This window comes from Barbus barbus, assembly GCF_936440315.1.
Source record: "Barbus barbus genome assembly, chromosome: 12".
Classification (NCBI taxonomy): Eukaryota; Metazoa; Chordata; class Actinopteri; order Cypriniformes; family Cyprinidae; genus Barbus; species Barbus barbus.
The window spans coordinates 22,187,465-22,210,854 of NC_136740.1; the positions used below are offsets into that span (position 1 = coordinate 22,187,465).

Consider the following 23,390-nt stretch of genomic DNA (forward strand, 5'->3'; position numbering starts at 1 on the left):
TTTTTTAAGTTTACTTAAGTCGAGTTAAGTAAAATAAATTTTTATTGGAGTACATTTTACCCAAACGTTTTTTGTGAAATTTCCTGAATGTAAATTTTTAACTGATTATAGACAACTTGAGTTAAGGAATCGAAGTCATTTAGATTTAATTTGAATAATTTTCCTTAAATGGCAAAAACACCCGCTCTAAATGCGGTGTTGTTTTGACTGACAATTTTGAAAACAACATCAAATGTGGTTATAGCAAAGTAAAAGTGTCTGTCACTGCAAAGCCATGAAATAAGGTTGTTCGGGTTAGACCACATCCTCTTATACAAGTACAAGATTCAAGAGTCAGACGGATGTAATGGTTATGGATCACGTTGTAGACGACGGCTTCACCGCTCTCTCCACAGACTTTTGTCTGGACAGCTTCACACTGGCAAGATGATATTACAAGTTGCTATTTTTCCACCTACGCCAATCTCAATTAAGCAAAAATGAACACTGTCAGCATGTAGTAATTTGCACCTCTTTGTTCAATCTCAGATACAGAATCATCCTCCTTAGCCACTTTGATATTATGTAAATTACAGGTGTTTATCTTTGTAGATAATAACAAAAATAGTTACGACTGTTCACAACACATTAGTGGTGATCGCTAAGGCTGCTACTATTGCATGCTTCGAGTTAAGGATTTTAACATTTGTGCTACACATACAGTGGGGCAAATAAGTATTTGATACACTGCAGATTTTTCACGTTTTCCCACTTACAAAGAATGGAGAGATCTGTAATTTTCATCGTAGGGTACACCTCAACTGTGAGACAGAATATAAAAAAAAAAAAAAGTCCAGAAAATAATTGTATGATTTTTGAATAATTAATTTCCATTTTATTGCATGAAATAGGTATTTGATACAATAGAAAAATAGAACTTAATATTTGGTACAGAAACCGGTTTACAATTACAGAGGTCAGACGTTTCCTGTAGTTCTTGACCAGGTTTGCATTATATATATATATATATATATATATATATATCTATATATATATATATATATATTTATATTATTGGACCTCTAATTATACTGTATTATCAATTTTAACGTCTAGTTACTTTTCACCCACCCTGTACATAACATATCTAATTATATGTGGAGTTCTTTATACATGCTTATAAGGCCCTGTGCGTACATGATTATTGCGTACGTGTGGTATAAGTTGTTCTTGAATTTTTTCATGTACGCATGTTTAGTGAATGAGACCCACTGTCATGCTGGAAGACCCAGCCACGACCCATCTTCAATGCTCTTACTGAGTGAAGGAGGTTGTTGCCCAAAATCTCACGATACATGGCCCCATCCATCCTCCCCTCAATACGGTGCAGTCGTCCTGTCCCCTTTGCAGAAAAGCACCCCCAAAGCATGATGTTTCCCCATGCTTCACGGCTGGGATGGTGTTCTTGGGATTGTACTCATCCTTCTTCCTCCAAACACGGCGAGTGGAGTTTATACCAAAAAGTTCTATTTTGGTCTCATCTGACCACATGATCTTCTCCCATGCCTCCTCTGGATCATCCAGATGGTCTTTGGCAAACTTCAGACGGGCCTGGACATGTGCTGGCTTGAGCAGGGGGACCTTGCGCGCGCTGCAGGATTTTAGTCCATGACGGTGTAGTGTGTTACTAATGGTTGAGACTGTGGTCCCAGCTCTCTTCAGGTCATTGACCAGGGTAGTTCTAGGCTGATCCCTCACCTTTCTCAGGATCATTGATACTCCACGAGGCGAGATCTTGCATGGAGCCCCAGTCTGAGGGAGATTGACAGTCATCTTGAATTTCTTCCATTTTCTAATAATTGCGCCAACAGTTGTTGCCTTCTCATCAAGCTGTTAGCCTATTGTCCTGTAGCCCATCCCAGTCTTGTGCAGGTCTACAATTTTGTCCCTAGTGTCCTTAGACAGCTCTTTGGTCTTGCCCATAATGGAGAGGTTGGAGTATGATTGATTGAGTGTGTGAACAGGTGTCTTTTATACAGGTAACGAGTTCAAACAGGTGCAATTAATACAGGTAATGAGTGGAGGATAGGAGGGCTTCTTAAAGACAAACTAACAGGTCTGTGAGAGCCAGAATTCTTGCTGTTTGGTAGGTGATCAAATACTTATTTCATGCAATAAAACAGAAGTTAATTATTTAAAAATCATACAATGTGATTTTTTTCTTTATATTCTGTCTCTCACAGTTGAGGTGTACCTACGATGAAAATTACAGATCTCTCCATTCTTTGTAAATGGGAAAACTTGAAAAATCGTCAGTGTATCAAATACTTATTTGCCCCACTGTATCATTTTCACTTTACAGACGATAATCGTGTGTTAATACTGTTTTTGTGTTTTTAATTACTGATCTTTTTAGCAAGTCAGTGATCTCCTTTTTAATGAAATGTGTTTGTATCTGTTACATTGTTTCTTGCCATTTTAACTGTACTCTGTCTCTGACTTCAAAGCTAACCCCATGATGCATTTCGTATTTTTTTTTTTAACCTAAGCAGGTTTACAGTCTTAGATTTATTAGTCTAGCAAAAGATGAAGCCAAGGTTTCCTAGCATCTGTGTCCAATATTAAAAGTACCACATGTCAGAGTGATCTGACAGAGCCATTTTTGCATTAATCTTTGCATATTTTTTAATGCTTATTTTCATGTTGTCATTTTTTTTTCTTTTCTTTTTTCATGATAAACATGTCAGTTTAGCTTAATTGTGCTAGTAAGGGTTATGATTCCTATATTTGGAATTGAATTACTTCTGCAGTCGTGTTATGCTGGAGTTGTTCATTTGTGAAAGTTTGTCAGGTGCTTCTTCTGTTTTCATAGATTGGATTTCATGTAATGGTGAGTCATGGTTAATCAGTCAAGAAATCATATACCAGTGCTTTTATGCTTCATCTTGTGATGGTGTTCAATAGTGTTTTGAGTACTACAAAGGTTTCGCTGGCACAGGTCAGATGCAGAGAGCAGTATTTTATTGCAGATGTCAAGGTCAGTGATTGATAAGGCAAAACCCATAATGCTCTTCAGATGCACGTCTTGCCCTGTATATGACCGTTTGAGCTCTTCAAAGATCCAAGTTCATGCCCTCCTTTGTCTCTGATTCATTTTGAGCCAAGATAGTAGGACTGCATTGATTTAGGCATGGCTTATCAAGATTCACTTTAAGGCTTGTGTTGGTGCGCTAGCTTTTTTTCCACAGGCAAGTCATATTGTTTGATTTACGACAGTTATTCTAGGCTGAAATTATTAAATTACGCAATTTAAAGAAGTCATATACAGTGGCATGCGAAAGTTTGGGAACCCCTTGCAGAATCTGTGAAAATGTGGATAATTTTACCAAAATAAGAGAGATCATACAAAATGCATGTTATTTTTTATTTAGTACTGTCCTGAGTAAGATATTTTCCATAAAAGATGTTTACACATAGTCCACAAGACAAAAAAAATAGCTGAAATTATTAAAATAACCACATTCAAAAGTTTGGGAACCCTTGGTTCTTAATACTGTGTGTGGTTACCTGGATGATCTACGACTGTTTTTTTTTGTTTTGTGATGGTTGTTCATGAGTCCCTTGTTTGTTCTGAACAGTTAAACTGAGCACTGGTCTTCAGAAAAATCCTCCAGGTCCTGCAGAATCTTCATCTTTTGCATATTTGAACCCTTTCCAGCAGTAACTGTATGATTTTGAGATCCATCTTTTCACACTGAGGATGATTGAGGGACACAAACACAACAATTAAAAAAAGGTTCAAACATTCACTGATGCTTCAGAAGGAAACACGATGCATTAAGAGCCGGGGGTTTGCAAATGAACTCTTCATATATCAGAATCAGAATGAGCTTTATTGGCCAAGTATGTTTACACATACAAGGAATTTGTTGTAGTGACAGAAGCTCCACAGTGCAACAGAAAGACAGCAACAGGACAGGACACAGGTAATAAAAGAATAATATACAAATATCCAAATAGACAATGTACAAAGCAGCAAAAACACAATATATAATATAAACAACTATGTATGTACAGGTCAAGTATGTGCAAATTAGAAATGAGAATAAGTGAGTGTGGTGACTGGATAATGTATTATAGTTGTGTTCCACGTTTATTGTTGAGTGTTCATGAGATGGATTGCCTGAGGGAAGAAACTGTTTCTGTGTCTGGTCGTTCTGGTGCTCAGAGCTCTGTAGCGTCGACCAGATGGTAACAGTTCAAACAGGGAGTGTGCTGGATGTGAGGGGTCCAGAGTGATTTTACCAGCCCTTTTGCTCACTCTGGATAAGTACAGCTCTTGGAGAGTGGGAAGGGTTGTACCAATGATTCGCTCAGCAGTCCGGACTACCCTCCGTAGTCTTCTGAGGTCAGATTTGGTAGCTGAGCTGAACCAGACAGAAACAACATGAACTTAAACCTTACCATATTTAAAAGTTCCCTCAGCATGAACGTTCTTCAAGGTTTCTTTTTTGGGTTCCTTCAAAGAATGCTTGAAACGACATGAAGATGAGTAAATAATGACACAATTAAATCATGACCAATTAAAAAGTTTGTGGTCAGTAAGCTTTTTTACATTTTTGGAGGAAAAGGCTATAGGGCTGCATTTATTTTGTCCAAAATATATTAAAACTGTTATGTTGTGAAATATTTTTACATTTTAAATAAACCGTTTTCTATTTTAATATATTTTAAAATTTAATTTATTCCTGTGATGGAAAATCAGAATTTTCAGTAGCTATTACTCTGGTCCTCAGTGTCACATGATCTTTCAGAAATAATTCTAATGATGTATGTAGGCAAAAAAAGGCAAAAATGCAGATCAATTACAGCAATCAGTTACAGTGACGTAAAGGAAGGCTAAAGTTCTTAACATCATACAAAAATTATGAGCTTATGTAAATAGCAGGGTGTAATAATTGCAAAATTGACCCAAAAATTTTAATTCCATCATCATTTACTCACCCTAATTTCATTTCAAGCCTACTTGAATACCTTCGTTGAACATAAAGGAAGGATGAGAAATTCGTTCATGCTGAATTTTTAAAACGAGAAGCCCTTATCTCATTTAAAGTATTTCTCTTGATGTACGACCCTATTAACTACAATCAGAACAGATCTCCTCATAAACAATAGCACTTGTAAACACTAAAACTATGTCTGTTTGAAAGCATTGCCACAACCTCAAAACTATTACAACCATCTCATTTACTCTAGCACGACACTATCTCATTGCTTTCAGGCACGCTTTTTCTGAAGATTTTTAAATTAGTTTCCATGTGTGAGAGCGCCTAGAGGAAAATACAATAAATTACGGAAGAGTGAATATCATATCATTGTGTGTTCATGTGTCAAAAGCGCTTGGAGAAGGACCTACTTCGAGCACATGGAGAAGATTAAAAGGGAATGTCTAAGTTCATGGTATTTCCTCACAGTCACTGCCACTGCACTGCTTATCAAACCATTCACCGAAACAGAACCTCCTCAGCCATCGGAGTAAAAAAGCAAATATGGTCTTAGCATTTTTAATTTCTTTCACATTTCCTGTGCCCTCCGTGAGAAGTCATTCAGTCTTGTTTTGATCAGTTGGCTGTGCTAATGAATGGTACACGATATGGGACAAAGGTAAACCATGGTGTTCAGGGCAGTGCATGTAACAGATTTGTCTGAGAGCCTCTGCAAATCACCCTTCAGTTGTAATTGGATCAGTAGCCTGACAGGTAAAAGATTAGCAAAAGCTTGCTAATAGACAGTGAGTTGCATTTACTCACAATTAGTTCTCATTTGCCTTCCAGTGTTGCAGTGACTGTTGAAAGTCAGATAATATTGGATGGTAATGGATAACTTGTTTTAACAGTTTGAATCACTGCAGAATTTCCCAAATAATGGGTCAAATGTGAACCTTTTCCTCCTTGAAGTGCAATAGACCACCCACACACCATGCCGCTGTGATATACTGTTCAAGGGTGAAGGTTTCAGGTTAAGTCAAATAATTACTCTGAGGTTTTGACTCCGCTGTCTACACAATTTGAACATGTAGCTGTTGTAATGCAAATAAAATCATTAAACTTGTAAAAGCCTTTAACTTGAAATAAAACTAATGTTTGCTAGATTCAAATAGAACACATCAGTTCGGATTTTCCTTTATTTTAAAATAACTGAGTGTGTGTGTGTACATAGACAAGCAAAAAGTAATGAAAATGACAAACTTGAACTAGAATTAAAACGAAGCTATTAAAACATTCTCATTTGTTCATTCAATACCAGTTATAATGGGATTGAATGTATAATTGCTGTTGTTTGTCACATCAAAGAAAATAAAACTAATGTTTGCTAGAATAAAATAGAACACATTAGATTTTAATTTAGTTTATTTTGTTTAAAATAACTCAAATTAAATATGAATATATATAGACATTAACAGAAAAAAATGAATAAATATGACAAACTTTAACTAGAAACTGAACTGAAATTTCATGCTGCTCTTTTTCATTTGTATGACAAGAAATCTGACCACATAATATTGTTTGGAATATTTTTAAACTGTCTTTTCAAGTCATCGACTCTGTATGATAGTGCTAGATAAGGATTGTAAACTTTTTATTGAAATGAGCACAATAAAGATTTAAGCAAAATAGGTATTTTTTAAAGAACAAAGGTTGTCATGGTCCATTGTACAGGAAAGGAACATACTCAGAATCACGAATGCGTATCTTTGGTTTGTTAGCAGGTCATGTCTTATCAGGATCCTGTAATCACATGACTCTTGCTGATATGCTTCCCTCCATCTCTAATGGGCTCGTTGCTGGATAGCAAACTTAAACGTTCATTTGAACTCATCAGCACTTATTTCTCTGCAATGTAACTGTAAATACATTGGTCACAATTTGTGTTAGTCTGTGAATGTAAAGAATGTAAACAAAATTAACTTTTTGTTCCCAGCCTCTTTGACTTATTGCTTACAGTCTATTTCTCACACAAAGCTATTTAATCATATGATAATTTAGAAGGTTAACATTTTTATGGTACTTTTTTTCATCTTTGAAGCTTGACATCTCTTGTCCTCCTTTCATTATTTGAAAAATGATAACAAGCTCATTATTAAAAATATCTCCTTTTGTGTTTAACAGAAGAACGTAAGTCATACCGGTTTGGAACAATACGAGGGTGAGTAAATCACAGAATTTTATGGGTAAATGATGCTAGTTGAGCAGGATATTAATCTCCTCCTAAATTTTTCTTCAGCGCATTCATGGAGAACGCAGAAAGTTCCATAATGACAGCCCATAAATCTGAGAATGTAGTGACGCATTAAACTAGCTCCTTTTGACGTCCAAAACAATCTACTTATCATAAAACCGTGCAAAATCCTCATTAAATCACAGTTAAAAGGTCAGCTTCCACAAACGCTCATGGACGTGACAGCGAATTCCCCAACGTGTGTTATGAGGTTTTATTTATCTGCTTATCTTGTTATTCCCCTATTATTTTTAGGACATATGTGATAACATTTTTTTAACAGCACATCTGTTTACAATGACTAATAGCTACGTTTTCATGAAGAGAGACGTTGCTGGTTATGTAACAGAGCCTCTACGTGTTAAATAGGTAATAGCAGGTGCAACAGCAATAAAGCAAAGTCTGATAAGTGTTTTCATAAACCTAGTTATGTTTAGCTAGCTAATACAGGCTTAGTCAAGCTAACTTCCAGTAAAGTGGTTGCTGAATCCATGTGTGCACAAGTGAACAAACATCCCGTCAAACAAACAACTGCACATGAACAAGCTAATGAAGAATGTATTTTGCTCATCTGTGTATATTCACACAGTATCTTCATTTATTCAAAACAGATGCTGATATTGTAGTAAATGAATCTATATAGTGTACATGTCTAGTACAAGTGACCTCATGGCATAGCAAACAGATTCTGAGTCACTCATATGTTAATCATATCTTTCTGATTAAATTTGATGCTTCATGATGATGGTTGGAGAGGTTAGCATGGCATAAAACGATCCACTGAATTACCGTAGGTTCACTAAACCTAAACTTTAAAAAAGGTTTTATTTTGTCAACTTTTGTTTTTGTTTTCCAGGAAAAATATCTAAAAATCCCAAGCTCATGATTTCAGGAGTGAAATGGTGAAGGTATATATTATCTAATTTATTCAGTCCATGGTCGTTAAACAGGGACAGATATCACAGGGCTACACAAATAGATACCTTATGAAGATTTACTAAGCGTTCAATTGGCCAAGCAACTGCTGTAGATCATCGTGGTTTTTCTTGGATCTGCTGTCACTGCTCTTTACTTGTGAGCACTAAAGATGGAACTCAGATCTCTAATCATAGTGTATCCCTGTTTTTATTGGAAGACAATGCATTGTCATTATGGACTTTGGCAGTAGCGGAAAGTGGAAGCTGTACAAAAATGGATGTGCCCTCTGATTTAGCATCTGAGGAGAAACCCTGAAGTCTGAACAGTGTTGGCAATTTGAGGAAGTTCTCTTTTATTGATTTCCTATTTTCCACTCCATGCTTAGACTCAGCAACAGGATTTGCCAAGGTTTGAAACACAATTAATTACAAAAAAATCTCTCCATGCTTCTCCTGCTAATTTGTATCATAATTGTAAAAGTCTTAAGTTATCCCAAGGTGCTAGACTATTTTTAATGAATTAATTTGTTATTTTAAAACAGTTTCCAGACTGGTGTAACTGACAGTAAGAGGAAATGCTATTTCACATTCGTGAGGCAGAACTCCAGTCTGGCAGATGATTCTTGAGAAGTTTCCCACTGCAGGGGTCGTTGGGTTTATGATACTCACACAGTGTTGAAGTATTCAGTGCAGAATCACCCTTGCATGTCCTCATGCAAATTCAGGCCTGTAATGGGATTTACAGGTATCTAATGGAAGCTGCAATAGGCCATGGTGATGACTTTATGACTGCACACTCCACTGCACTGCTGATGACCAAGACTTTACTGCCCAGAAGTTTAGGACCTGTGGTACCCCTCCTCAGGAATAGCCTAGAACGATCTATCTGTCTGTCTATCTATCTGTCTGTCTGTCTGTCTGTCGGTCGGTCGGTCGGTCATCATTGCTTCACTGCTGCCGTTTGACTGGTGCGGTAGGCTGGCTCCAGGGAACAGATGGGCGCTCATTGCGCAACTCATGATATGGTTCCTTTTAAGGCTGGGGTTCTCTCACTGATCTGGGATGTTCTATTCGAGGAGGCCCTGAATGTATTCCTAGGTTCCTCTCCTTTCTCTCTTAGGAAGCATGCTATAAAATGTGTGATATGTGGCGCAGAATCAATTCATTTCACTGCATTGAGATCTGCTCACTGTTTGTGAATGCTATATAACCAGATGTATTCCTAAGGTGTACATAAACATTTGTCTTTGTACAAATGGTCTGCTGCGAGACCGAAAAAAGTTTATAAATCTTCCAAGAATGCCTATTGTCTGCACCAGTATTTTTTAAATCTGTGAATATCCACCCACACATTTAATTTCTCCTGCGACATACAAATGCAAATGTCCTTACGCAACAAGAGGCCTGGCAGTAAATTTGACCCTTGTGCTAAAAAGAGCAACTGTTACAAAGCTTCCAACCCCCCACCAACACTGAATATGATATAGGGCTGAACCACAAGCCATAATCTGTCATAATACCAGTGCTAAGCTTGCTTCCCTATAGAATTCTTTTTGCAATCAATTAATAGAGGAAAATAAATCTTGGTTATGTAAATAAATATATGGGATTAGTTAACTGAAGAAAATATGCGAGTGGCACACCTTGTTGCCTATGATGCAAATGTCAAGCAAACATGACCAAATAAGTTATTAATCAGAGAGAGGAAACTTAAAGTGGTGAGTATTACAGGCCTGAAGGGAGATTATTAAGGGTTGGGCTCTTCCATTGTCTGTATTTTCATGGAGAATTAGCGTTTACAACCCTAATACAACGACAGGTTGTCTACATCTGACTGTAATGTAACAATATGGAAATGAAAGAAATGCTAAACCTGATGAGACAAGACACACATTCAAGCTGATCATATTAAGCTACTGTAGCCAATGTGTAAAAATGTTGTTGTGTTTACTTAAACAACATTGTTAGCAAGAATCTGTTCTTTTTACATCACAGATAAGCTTACATAACATGATTCTAGAAGTTGTCTGGGACTTCTAGATAAGAACCTATGCATCATATCAAACATTAACCGAAGCAAGGCCTACAACAGCTGAATGGCCTAGTAACACCAGAACTAAAAGACAAACGGTGGCGTTGTCATAGGTCTCTCAGATAATACTGTCTGCGCTGATATTTATCAAGGATGCATTAAATTGATAAGTGACAGTGAAAACATTTGCAGTGATACAATAGATTTTTATTTCAAATAAATTGTTTTTTTAATTCTCTATTCATCAAATAATTCTGAAAAAAGTATAATACTAAATATATTTTGAACACTAAATCAGCATATTAGAATGATTTCTGAAGGATCATGTGACACTGAAGACTGGAGTAAAGGAGAAAATTCAGCTTTGCATCAGAGGAATAAATTACGTTTTAAAATACATTTGAATAGAAAACAGTTACATTGTATTAACGTTTCAGAATATTACTGTATTTTTGATCAAATTATATTTTTTATTTTAAAAACATTTTTAAAAATCTAAACTTTTGAAAGGTACTTAACTGCTCTGTGGAAATAATGAGTAATAATTTCAGTGGGTGTGTGAAGTCAGTTTTCAAGTTACATACTAAGTTTTAACTATGAACCATCAGAAAGTGTCTGAATAAATTTGATCATTTTGAACAGTATCTGTTTTATGTTTTAAAACTTATTTTAATGCAATAATATTCATACATTTTAAGTGTGGCTTAAGTGTCCAGACAGTTTTTTGGCTCAATGGATGGTTAAATGATTGCATTAGTTAGTTATTTGACTGATATATCTAATATTATATCAGTGACAAAGTAGTATCAAAATGTCATATGTGTCCAGTGATTAACATGCTCCATAGATCATAGACTATTTAAAGACAAGGAGGAGGAAGAAAACATATATTTGCACCTAATTTACATACATTTTCACCTCACCTCATTTGCACCTGTCTTCTACTTATACTGTTTTTCAGCTTTGTAGTCATGAAAAATGGTTCTCACCTCCAGTTAACTCCGATGCAGCTGAAGAATGAGGAAGTTGTTCTTTATCAGATGTGTACTGATGAACAGACAACTATAGCTTGCAATGTTATGTAATATATGTCACAATACTTACCAGTTTGTTTCTGTTCACAAAGCCTCATGCCTCACCTGAGCGCTAATGAAGTAAAGATAAAATCATCATTCATTCTGACATTCTACAGGATTTGTGTCATGCTAGTGAAGGATCTGTGTTCTTTTATAGGCCTTCTGCCTTTAAAAAATGGCCTTATTTATAGTTTATCTTGATTTTCTTAATTATAAACGGCTTGTTTTGACAATAAATCCAAGTGCCTGATGTGGTCTGATGCATTCCATACTGCAAAGTATTATTTTATGGAGCCCTTTGTGTTTATTATATTAATGGTTTGAGTAAGCCGTTGTCAGAACCTACCAAGAAAAGCTCAATAACACCATAATGTGAGTTATCAAATTTAGTATGAGCTGAATCTGTTGGGTCGATGTGCTTTAGACTCATTTTAATGCGGTCCTAAACGTATTTGCTACTCAAGGTTATGGCCCTTACAACTTTGGCGTACTTCGGTACCCAGTCAGCACTTTTGCGTTCGGTGTAATCAAATTATAAAAATAAACTCACATCCACTAGTCTCGGATGTTCAAAGATTCAAGGGCGGAAGAATTGCATTGCAAACAAAAAGATTCGTTGTGTATCCTTAATAAACAGTTTCAGGATCTAGATGCACCTTATTTGGGGTGTGAACATGGGAACAGCCTTTCTGATTGTTTGCAAAGAGAGATGTTTTACTTAAAGGTATTTGTTTACGTGCATTAGGTTGGATGAATACACCCATAAGAGGCATTATTACGGCTTCACATCCACCCAGCAGGGCCTTGAGTGACGACGAGGTAAATATCAAGCATTTCCTTGGTTTGGCTCTTTTTGAATGTTCTATTTGAACCCTTCTAAATCACTTCAGGCCTGGACCGTCACCAACAATGCTCTCCTAGCTCAAGGCAAGCTATTTTTAGGCCAATGACGCAGGTGTCTCATATCACCACCTGCGCAGAACACCGATGAGGGCTCCCTTTTCCGTGCTGCCTGGCGATGGGGGATGCTGTTGCCAGGGGAACTGAAATTGGTTGACATCACACCATCAGGACCTCCCCTATTGAAATGGTATGTAGTGCAGCTCTGTGATCACACACACGCTGATCTATCATGACTAACCCCCCGCTGCTGTTGCCCCCAAGACAGATCAACAGCTTGCGAGCTGTGAGTCATCCTCAAATGCCACGCTGCAGAGAATCGTGCGTAGCAGCCGCTCTTTTCATCCTAACCAAAATAAATCCAAACCGAACAGATGTTTGGATGATTTCTTATTCGGTCCACACAAACATGCTGTTAACATTATACAACTGAAAATTAAGACACATTTAACCTTGTATTCTTCATCCCCCAATAGAAATGAGACATCACTTTATATTTAGGGCAGTCCCGGTGGTAATAAACTATTTCCCGGTAGTCACACACTACTATTTTGCAGTTCGGTTTTAGCATCAGCACTGGTTCTGATTTGGTTCCCTATAAACATCCCTATGTTCATATTTATGAGGTTTATGGTTTTCTCTCTTTCTCATTTGGGACTAGTGAAGAAAAAGCCTGTTGTATTTTGTTTAGAATTGAGCGAGCCTAGTTATTTTAGCTTTTCAGCTGCCACTGTAACACCTCACACATTTATTTGGAAAAAGCTCATTCAGTTCAGGGATCATATAATATATCAAAATATAAATGTGTAAGAAAGAAAGAAATATGAAAAAATAATTACAAATATTTATATTTAATAATCGCATGAAGATTTGCAGTATAGCCTTTTTTTTCTGAGGTAAAAATTCAGGGAATCTATCCGAATAAGCTTCTTTACATTATGTCATTATAAAATCTTGTCAGTTTGGAGATTTGCAAATGATAATAGTAATAATATATAATTAGCAAATCTAAAAATTAATGTAGCCTATATATGCATTTTACCATAAAAAAACATTTTATGTAAAACTAGTATAATTTTATGTTTTATTGTTATTTTGTAATTAGAAAATAATCTAAAAGTGGTAGTATTTCTTATCTTATTAGTTATTGTTTATTACATACTACTACTATCTATTAGACCCCTGTTACTAGTTACAGTCTGTATATATATATACCTATATATATATATATATATATATATATATATATATATAGGTCCAATTCTCGCTATTAACAAACCATTAACTATGACTTTTGCCTCAATAAACTACTAATTTGCTGCTTATTAATACTTAAGGTAGTTGTTAAATTTAGGGATTGGATAGGATTAGGGATGTAGAATATGTTTATGCAGAATATGTGCTTTATAAGTACTAATAAACAGCAAATATATTAATAATAGGCCAAATAGGCAAGCTAATAACCAAGTAATTAATAGCAAGAATTGGTGCCTATACTAAAGTGTTACCATTTACACACAGATGTACACACCTCTCTTCATAAGTGAGACATTTACAACATCTTACCGGCTCTTTGATAACTGAGGTCTCGAGCCTGGTGGGTGTGTTACAGCTGTATGCCTCCGCCAATCCAACCAAAGATTGCTGTGAAATTATTCATGAGCAGCTATTCGACCAATAAGACGCTCTTATGCAAATCTCTTAGGTATAAATACCATTCCAGATGGTTCGTTCTAACATAACTGCAATACTTAACGTGTCTTGTGGTCGTGCGTGGATTGGGAATAGTGAATCACGAGCGCAGCTGGATGACTGTTCAAACCGTGTCGATTTATATACAGCTGAATACAGTGCAACTGCGAAATAACTGAGCTTTTCACAAACGAGTTTGCGTAGGAGCTTCATCTGTTTGGAGAGACAGTAGTCTGTGCGGGAGTAGACCAGAAGTTTTTGCCTTTTTAAGGTGGTTGTTCTTTCCATCGCCATGTCCTCCGGTGATGTGTCAGAGCAGTGTCGGCGGTTTAGCGTCTTATCTTGGGAGCAGGTGCAACGTTTGGACTCTATTCTTGGCGAGACGGTTCCAGTTCACGGACGTGGAAACTTCCCGACGCTTTCGGTTCAGCCGCGACAGATTGTTCAGGTTAGTATGAATGCGCATCACTGAATACGCATTCAACATTTAGTTATAAACCGTCTTTATAATATTTGACCTTTATTTATTTTTCATGATGATATACATATGGCTAGATTGCTTTAAAATGCATTCCTTAAAATTTGTATCGTTTTATGTCACTTTTGTAATCACTAGTAAATAATCCAAAAGTGAGCTGCATTTCTTATTTCAGTTTCACTAACAGTTAGTTATTTTTCGTTGGTACTATATTCTAGTAGTGACTAATATCTATTCAGTTGGTTACTAGGAGCCCCCCCCCCCCCCCCCCCCCCCCAAGGTAACAAGTCAATATCATCTATTTGCTTCAGACTATTATGTATTGCAGTCAGTACTGAGTCCAACTTTACTACTAACTATTAATTTAATAGTATTTATTTCTTACTTTTTTGTAACTATTAAAATTGTAATCTATTTGGTGTCCTGTACTAAATGAATATACATTATCAAACACTATTGTGCATTTCAGTGTACTGGTAGTATTTCAGTATTTAAAGTAAAAACGAATTCTGAAACTGATGCTAGTGTCTTATGCATACCAGTAAAGCTGGAATAGATACTAATACCGATGGGGACTACAAGTAGGCTACTAGAACCTAATGAAGAGTTACTAGTAAAAAAAAAAAAAAAAATGAAATCCATACTAGTCAGAAGTGAATAATTAATAGAAGAATGACATATGCTTACAGAATTCAATGGCAACAATGTGCAATAGAAAGGATATTAGTAACTATGTAATAGTTACTAGTAGCAAAGGAATACTAGATATGAAAAAGTAAGTACAAAAACATGCTATTCATTATTGATTTACTAGTAAAAAAAAAATTTCTATTGAGCAAAAATCTTTGATCAGATGAAAGTGTCTAATTTTAAGGCATAAATGTTAAAATTATTATTCAAATTTGATTTAGTTATTCAATTTGTGACCTGTCACTGCTTGACCAACTATTGGTGTAATGTCTCAACCCCCCACACCCCCAGGGATAAGCAAAACATTCTTAGCCTTTGGCCCTCCAGCAGATACAGAAAACTGTGCACCTGGCAAATTTAAGAGTCGTTAATGACTTGGAACGTTCTCACGAAAACTACACTGAGTGTGACTCATTACCGAGTACCGACCCTAATCCCATGCAATGTAACACTGCTTGAGCTAGTCCAGTGATAACCTGCATCAATGCCCCTCTTCTCAATGAAAATAATTCTTGTTCTCATACACAATCAGTGTGGGCTTGCATACACATGCAAGCAGATATTGATCTTTTCTCCAGATCACTTCCTTCAGTACTGCTTCACTCAACAAGAGAGGGTTTGTTTCAAGTGCTTTAGGGAGAATGCTCTTGCATTGCACAGGAAATGTGTTTAAGCTTCAGCGTTTCATGTATATGATCCCATATGGCAGAAATGTGAGTGAAGTTGTCCATCAGTCATATCTACATCTGTTATCTTTTACTTCAATGTTCTCAGATGCTGTGAATGCTTTATACAGTGGCATGCCTTAGATCCTAAAAATTGGCCTAAGATTGGCCCCTATTGGTTCTAATTATATGACGACACAAATGTAAATATGAACTGTGGAATCTGATAGTTACCCTTCCTTTGATCCAGTTCTGCTGGACCGTAATGAATGGTCAGTCTCTGTTTCATAATACTCCATCTGCCTGGGTTTGAACAGATAGTAATGTTCTGTCAATAAAACCCAACGAGGAAGCCCATTATATTTAAGGGAAAACCTGTAAAAGCCAACTTTGATGTTTTATTACAAGTCAAGTCACCTTTATTTATATAGCGCTTTTAACAATACAGATTGTGTCAAAGCACTTAACAGTATCAAATTGGAGGATAGAGTGTCAGTAATGTATAAAAATAAGATTAAACACTCAATTTTCAGTTAAGGCATTTCATTATTGAGTTCAGAGATGTTATTGTCTAGATCAGTTTAGTTTAAATAGTATCTGTGAAATCAAATTGACGATAATCGCTAGAAATTAAGTGTCCCCAACTGGCAAGCCAGAGGTGACAGCGGCAAGGAACCAAAACTCCCTCTGTTGCAGAATGGAGGAAAAAAAACCTTGGGAGAAACCAGGCTCAGTTGGGGGGCCAGTTCTCCTCTGGCCAGCAGATAATTGTTTATTTATTGTTTACTTAATGTTTTAATTAAATGTATTTATTTCTATTTTATATTGTTGCAATTTCTAACAACAATAGTATTATGTAGTTAGGTATTTTATTATATTTTTAGTTATTTTCTTTTATTTTTAGTTTTATTGCCTTTAAAGTCGAGGTCGTCACTGGGGATATGTCCCCGGGGCTCGTCCAGGTGTCCGACGATCAGGAAGACATCATCTCTTGGCGCTGATCCACCATCTGATCCGGACACGGACTGAGAAACAGAATAAGAAAGAAACAGACAAATATTAGCGTAGATGCCATTCTTCTTACGATGTAACGAGTACATCATGTGTTATGGGGAGTGTTCCCGGTTCCGGTTGATCTAATTGATGCAGCCTAACAATCCTTTAATGGATTTGAATAATATAAGCGTATTAGTGTGTTGTGTAATCCAGGTTAAAGAAATGTCTTTAATCTAGATTTAAACTGACAGAGTGTGTCTGCCTCCCGAACAGTATTCGGTAGATTGTTCCAGAGTTTGGGCGCTAAATAGGAAAAGGATCTGCCGCCCGCAGTTGATTTTGATATTCTAGGTATTATCAAACGGCCAGAGTTTTGAGATTGCAGCGGACGTGGAGGACTATAATGTGATAAGAGCTCACTCAGGTACTGAGGAGCTAAGCCATTTAGGGTTTTATGAGTAGTTAACAAGATTTTAAAATCTATACGATGTTTGATAGGGAGCCAGTGCAGTGTTGACAGAACCGGGCTAATATGGTCATATTTCTTGGTTCTAGTAAGAACTCTAGCTTCTGCATTTTGGACCAGCTGTAATTTGTTGATCAAGCGTGCAGAACAACCACCCAATAAAGCATTACAATAGTCTAACCTTGAGCTAATAAATGCATGAATTAGCATTTCTGCATTTGATGTTGAGAGCATAGGTCGAAATTTAGATATGTTTTTGAGATGGAAAAACACAGTTTTACAGATGCTAGAAACATGGCTTTCAAATGAAAGATGGCTATCAAACAGCACACCTAGGTTCCTAACTGATGGCGAAGAATCGACAGAACAGCCGTCTATTGTTAGATGGTGTTCTAGGTTATTACATGTGGGGTTTTTAGGTCCGATAATTAACACTTCTGTTTTTTCAGAATTTAGCAGTAAGAAATTACTCATCATCCAGTTTTTTATATCGACTATGCATTCCGTTAGTTTCTCAATTTGGTGTCTTTCACCTAGCTACGAAGAAATATAGAGCTGAGTATCATCAGCATAACAGTGAAAGCTAACACCTAACGCCATGTCTCCTGATATTATCTCCCAAGGGTAACATGTAAAGCGTGAACAGTAACGGCCCTAGTACTGAGCCTTGAGGTACTCCGTACTGCACTTGTGATCGATATGATACCTCTTCATTCACTGCAACGAATTGATGGCAGTCAGATAAGTACAATTTGAACCATGCTAAGGCACTTCCACTAATGCCAACAAAGTGTTCTAGTCTATTCAAAAGAATGTTGTGGTCAAAAGTGTTGAACGCAGCGCTAAGATCCAGTAGCACTAATAAAGAGATACAACCACGATCAGATGATAAGAGCAGTCTCAGTATTATGATACGGTCTAAATTCTGACTGGAATTCCTCACAGATAGCAATTTATTACACGGTCTCCACATGCCATTGCAAAATTGACAAAAGATGGCCGCTCGTTCACTGTTCGTCATTTTCGTTAACCCTAATGATTTGCCACAGCACCATCTCATTACATGGACTTTGTGGCTGTTTTCATTATCATCATAATCGTGTCATGATTGCACATTTGCACCTTGTGCTTTAAGCTGCGATGTACCGTTGAACTATAAAATGTAGGTTTTTGCATGCAACTGCGAACCTGATTTGGCTTCATCTTAATATCAAAATATTCAAATGGGCTGAAAGGTGATCTGGTTCAGCCTTTGGTGGAAACTGAAGAAACTTTGAGTTTCTGTTTGTCAATGGCAATATTTTTTGAAACACCATTGATTGATGTTAATACAGACAATAGTCTATTAAATAAAGTAAATACACTGTTTGTTTAAATAAATCACGCCCTTTATGGCTTAATAAATTGCATGCTGCCATATTGCATTAATCAATGTGCTGCAAACCTGTAACACTGTATAATGTGTTCTCAGCATGTGTACAGATGCACGTCATGCATATTTTTACTACGTTCACTTGGTCAGTTGCTGCAGTCTGACCTAATGTGTAAAAATAGAAGGCTAATGATTTGCTTGACAGGAGTGAGGGTAGGTGATCTGATTGACACTAATCTGACAGAGCTGTGGAAAATGAAGGTTATGTGCATTCAGGACAGAGATAATGAGTTTGATTTAAGCGCATTTTAATCTCTGAATGGTTGCTAAACAATATAAATAGCATACAAATCTGCTTGGCATGCATACAATGTGGTCTGTGGCAAAATCCATAATTTTTCCTTTATTGAATTAGACATTTATGAATGCGTTCCTGATTTCACATTCAAGATTTATGAGACCTTCATGTGAATGTGAAATCTTACAACTGACTCTATCTATATTCATAAGCGAAGCAGTTTTCTATAAGGCTCTGCCTTCTAGAATGTTGTGTAGCTGTACAGTGCAGCATGTTCCCAAGTGAGTCTCTGAATGTATTGCTGTCGATGCACTGCACATTCCATATGCATCGATTAATACTGATCTTTATCATGAGCTTTAGCTCAAGTTTATGCATGAAATTATTTACTGGGAACATAATGGAGATGCTATTGGAAAAATTAAGTAAAATGAAGATTTTTAAACCTAATAGATAACTTGGTGAGTTGAGTTTTTTTTTTTTCGAAGTGCATACATAATGACTTCCAATTTGCAAATAAAGGCACAGCACAAAAGATTAACACCTTAAAAAAATAGACCAATTACAGTAAATGTGTGCATGTGGCAGGTTCAAATTCTCTCAGGTGTGGTTTAGTTGGAGACATTATTCTACATCACAACAGCTTCAATCACAGCAACAAAGAGGCAAATGTTAAAATGACAGTAACTGATAACTGCTGTGAATTGATGTGTTAATGATCACCGACTATAAAGCAACTGTGATTCTCAGGTGTTGCTCACAGTGTGAGGAAGAATAAATGCAAGAAATCTGTTACGTAAGCTGTTTTTGAGTCAACAACAGCTTAATAAAATGGTGTGTCTTATTAGGCTTTTTAGATAATATGGTAATTATCTAATTGCAGTGGTGGCAGAACAAATCATCATCAAATTGTTCAGATAAGGAAGTGCTTAGTGTGGTATTGTTTGCCAGTGTTTACTTGTGGTTGTATGTTACTGATATTTAATTTATGATTAATACCATAAGCTGGATAACTACTAACTGGTTTTGTCTAAATAAATTCAAATCAATGCACTAAAAAATAGATTATAAAGTACAGTATAAAAAAAATTATATTCATTTTGTGTTTTAACAATTCACTTTATGTGAGAGTTACATGAACACTAATATCATCTCAATGTAAAAATGCATCCAATATTTACCAATAAATTACTTACTTTACTTTACTTTTTTACTTTTGTCATTTAGCAGACGCTTTTGTCCAAAGCGACTTACAAATAAGAAAAAGTAACTAAAACTAAAAAGTTACAACTCTATAAATACTATCTACCCACATATTTAAGAAAATAAAGAAATTAAATAAAATTGACACATGCATATAACAACATTTCAATAATAAACATATCAATGAAAAAATTAAATAAAAAGCGATACTACTATCCCTTGCCGGTGTCCCTGCCCGGTGGAGTCGCACGGTAGAGTCGATGGTCTTTACACTCTTTACTTTTTTACTTTTGTCATTTAGCAGACGCTTTTGTCCAAAGCGACTTACAAATAAGAAAAAGTAACTAAAACTAAAAAGTTACAACTCTATAAATACTATCTACCCACATATTAAATTAAAAACCCTAATCTCTGATCTTAAACTATTTCTGCAGGTGGTTCGAGCACGTTTGGAGGAGCGAGGCATCACTGTTCGAGATGTGAGGCTGAACGGCTCTGCTGCCAGTCACGTTCTGCACCAGGACACTGGGCTCGGGTACAAGGACTTGGACCTGATATTTGGCGTTTCACTGTCAGATGACCAGGCCTTCCGTGTGGTTAAGGATGTGGTTCTCGACAGCCTGCTGGACTTCCTACCCGAGGGCGTCAGCAAAGAGAGAATCTCAGCACTTACTCTGAAGGAGGCTTACGTACAGAAGTTGGTGAAGGTTTGCAACGACAGCGACCGCTGGAGCCTCATTTCGCTCTCCAACAACACCGGCAAGAATGTTGAGCTTAAGTTTGTGGACTCTCTCAGGCGCCAATTTGAATTCAGCGTGGACTCCTTCCAGATAGTCTTGGACTCCCTTCTTCTTTTCAACCGCTGTTCAGAGACGCCCATGTCAGAGTGCTTTCACCCGACAGTGTTGGGCGAGAGCATGTACGGGAACTTCGAGGAAGCTCGCGGCCATCTTTGCAACAAGGTAATCGCTACGAGAAACCCCGAGGAGATCCGAGGAGGCGGGCTTTTAAAATACTGCCACCTTTTGGTGCGAGGGTTTTGGGCGACTTCGAAAGCGGAGATGAAATCGCTCCAGCGGTACATGTGCTCTCGGTTCTTCATTGACTTTCCGGACATAGGCGAACAGCAGCGAAAGCTGGAGGCGTACCTGCAGAATCACTTTGCCGGAATGGAGCACAAGCGGTACGACTGTCTCGTCACATTATACCATGTGGTCAATGAGAGTACGGTGTGCTTGATGGGACACGAACGACGGCAGACATTAAATCTTATTTCCATGCTTGCACTGAGGGTGCTGGCTGAACAGAACGCCATCCCTACGGTTACCAACGTCACATGCTATTACCAGCCGGCGCCATACGTGCGAGACATCAACTTCAGTAACTACTACATCGCTCACGTGCAGCCGCTGGTGCACACCTGCAGTAGTTCCTATCCGACGTGGCTGCCCTGCAACTGACCTCTGGTAAAAACCGAGTTCAGCCCTCGTATCTTCCCATGTGGTGAAAAAGATATGCAAGCAATTGAATATATGTGAACAGTTTTTTTCCAAATGGACGTTTAGGAGGAGCTTTTTCAAAACAATGGCAATTGTTTTTATGCTAAATGTGACCTGTATAGAATGACTGTTCACTGCTGTATGTCTGATTTGAGCCGATCCTTACGTATTCTGTTCTGCAGAGAGGATGGAAGAACTTTTTAACATGTAGCAGGAAAAAAAAGCTTTTTTTTTTCTCTTAAACTCATTATAGATTCAGTTAAACTCTTGCAGGTTATGTAAGTGGGGAAATAAGGTTGCGTTTCTGCGTTGTGAAGCTATATATGTTTTTTTGTGTGTTTTTTTTTTTTTTTTTTGCCAGACTGTGGTTTCAATCAAACTCTGTTTTGCTTCTTGGTTTTTTAAGGACCAAAGATATTTTATTTTCGTTGTTAAAAAAGAAAGGAATGTTTGCTGTTGTAATTCCAAGTGCCTAAAAACATTGTACATGAAAAATGAGACCTGTGCTTTCTAAAACCATTTTTCTGTCTCCTTGGTAATTGTAAAACTCTATTTTCAGGGATGGAGGCGTGTATTTCCATGTGATTAAAACAAGCACAAAAGCCATCTTCGTGTGTTCTAGACCTCTTTTACCATTTGAAACAGTTGTGGTCATATTTTGACAACCTAATTTATTCATATTCAAGCATGTATTTATTTTCCCTTTGTGTTGGTGTTTTGCAAAATAATTGCAAATGGTAAGGATTTTCTGTATCAATGGAGCATTTTTCATGAGGCATAAGAGGTGAAAGTGGTCAATGGTGAAACTGCAAGTGTAGCAGTGTTGTGGTCTCAGTGTGTGCTGACTCTTAATCTGAGGAAATGGATCCATTGCAGTTCCAGGACATGAACCATAAGGATCCTTTCTAAAGCACAATGGCCTCTCTTTTAGTTTGACACTAAAGGTAACGGACAAAGGCTGTTGTGTTAACCCACCCATGCTGCCCCTGGAGATAGAATCCTATTTCCTTTTATAATACCATATCCATGTCATTGTTTTTGTAAATTTCAAGGAGCTGGTATTGTGATGTAAGCTAACAGATCTCGGGGTGTAATGTTAAAAGCAATTACTACTGATTAGTAGACTAAAATATATGCTGTAATTTACACTTTTGTTAATTGCTTTATGCGTATAAGTTGAAATAGTTGAAACAGACTTAAATATTTCATTTTAATGTTGTCTCTGCAACGGATTCATTCTTTCATCAGCTTTCTTGTGATGGTAGTGTAAGCTATTGGTCTAGACTGGTTTCTGTAAGGGGTGATCCATGAATTCTCCTTTCACCATTGTGCTCTTGAGCCTTTTTGTGCCATTGCCTTTTGGGAATCAATAAATAAACTATTTAGAAAATCTATTTATAAACTTTAAGAGTGTATGAGAATAGGGATGTTTCACTTTTATTAAGGGCTCCTCTGAGTGACATATGTTCTTGCAATTCTGAGTGAAAAAGCATCCTTAAAAATATTGTTTTCCGACAACGTGTGTTTTTATGAATTGAATAAATTCATAAGATGAATAAATATGAAGTCTTTTACGACAAGCATAATTACTTAAAATGTATTATTCCGATTTTTATTACATTTTTTAAACTTACTAACAATGTAGTCTTTGAAATGGATATTTTGATGTTTTAAGAACATTGGGATCTTTTTTTATGACATAAAAGTATGTGTACGTATATAAATAATGGCAGAATTTCCATTTTAGTGAACTATCCCTTTAAGTGAAGGTGATATTTCTTTGCAGTGTGTCAGAGAGAGACATAGGTCAGGTTTCCTTTTTATTTTTGGCCCTCGCTATTCAAAAGGC

At 36.8% G+C, this 23,390-nt stretch overlaps 1 protein-coding gene across 1 annotated transcript; it reads left to right on the forward strand.

Moving 5' to 3' along the window:
* The first annotated feature begins 13,835 nt into the window (after positions 1–13,835).
* LOC306878221 (terminal nucleotidyltransferase 5A-like) lies at positions 13,836–23,132 on the forward strand. The gene is made up of 2 exons (XM_079430424.1): positions 13,836–14,322; positions 20,477–23,132. The coding sequence occupies exons 1-2, from the start codon at positions 14,167–14,169 to the stop codon at positions 21,500–21,502; spliced, it is 1,182 nt and encodes a 393-aa protein (XP_079286550.1). The 5' UTR covers positions 13,836–14,166; the 3' UTR covers positions 21,503–23,132.
* The last annotated feature ends 258 nt before the right edge of the window (positions 23,133–23,390 follow it).

What these genes read in the sequence shown, in the direction of transcription:
- LOC306878221 (XM_079430424.1), top strand. Translation starts at nt 14,167, where the DNA reads ATGTCCTCCGGTGATGTGTCAGAGCAGTGTCGGCGGTTTAGCGTCTTA. An exon ending in AGCCGCGACAGATTGTTCAG is followed by an intron (nt 14,323 to 20,476) that starts GTTAGTATGAAT and finishes CTATTTCTGCAG; the next exon opens with GTGGTTCGAGCACGTTTGGA.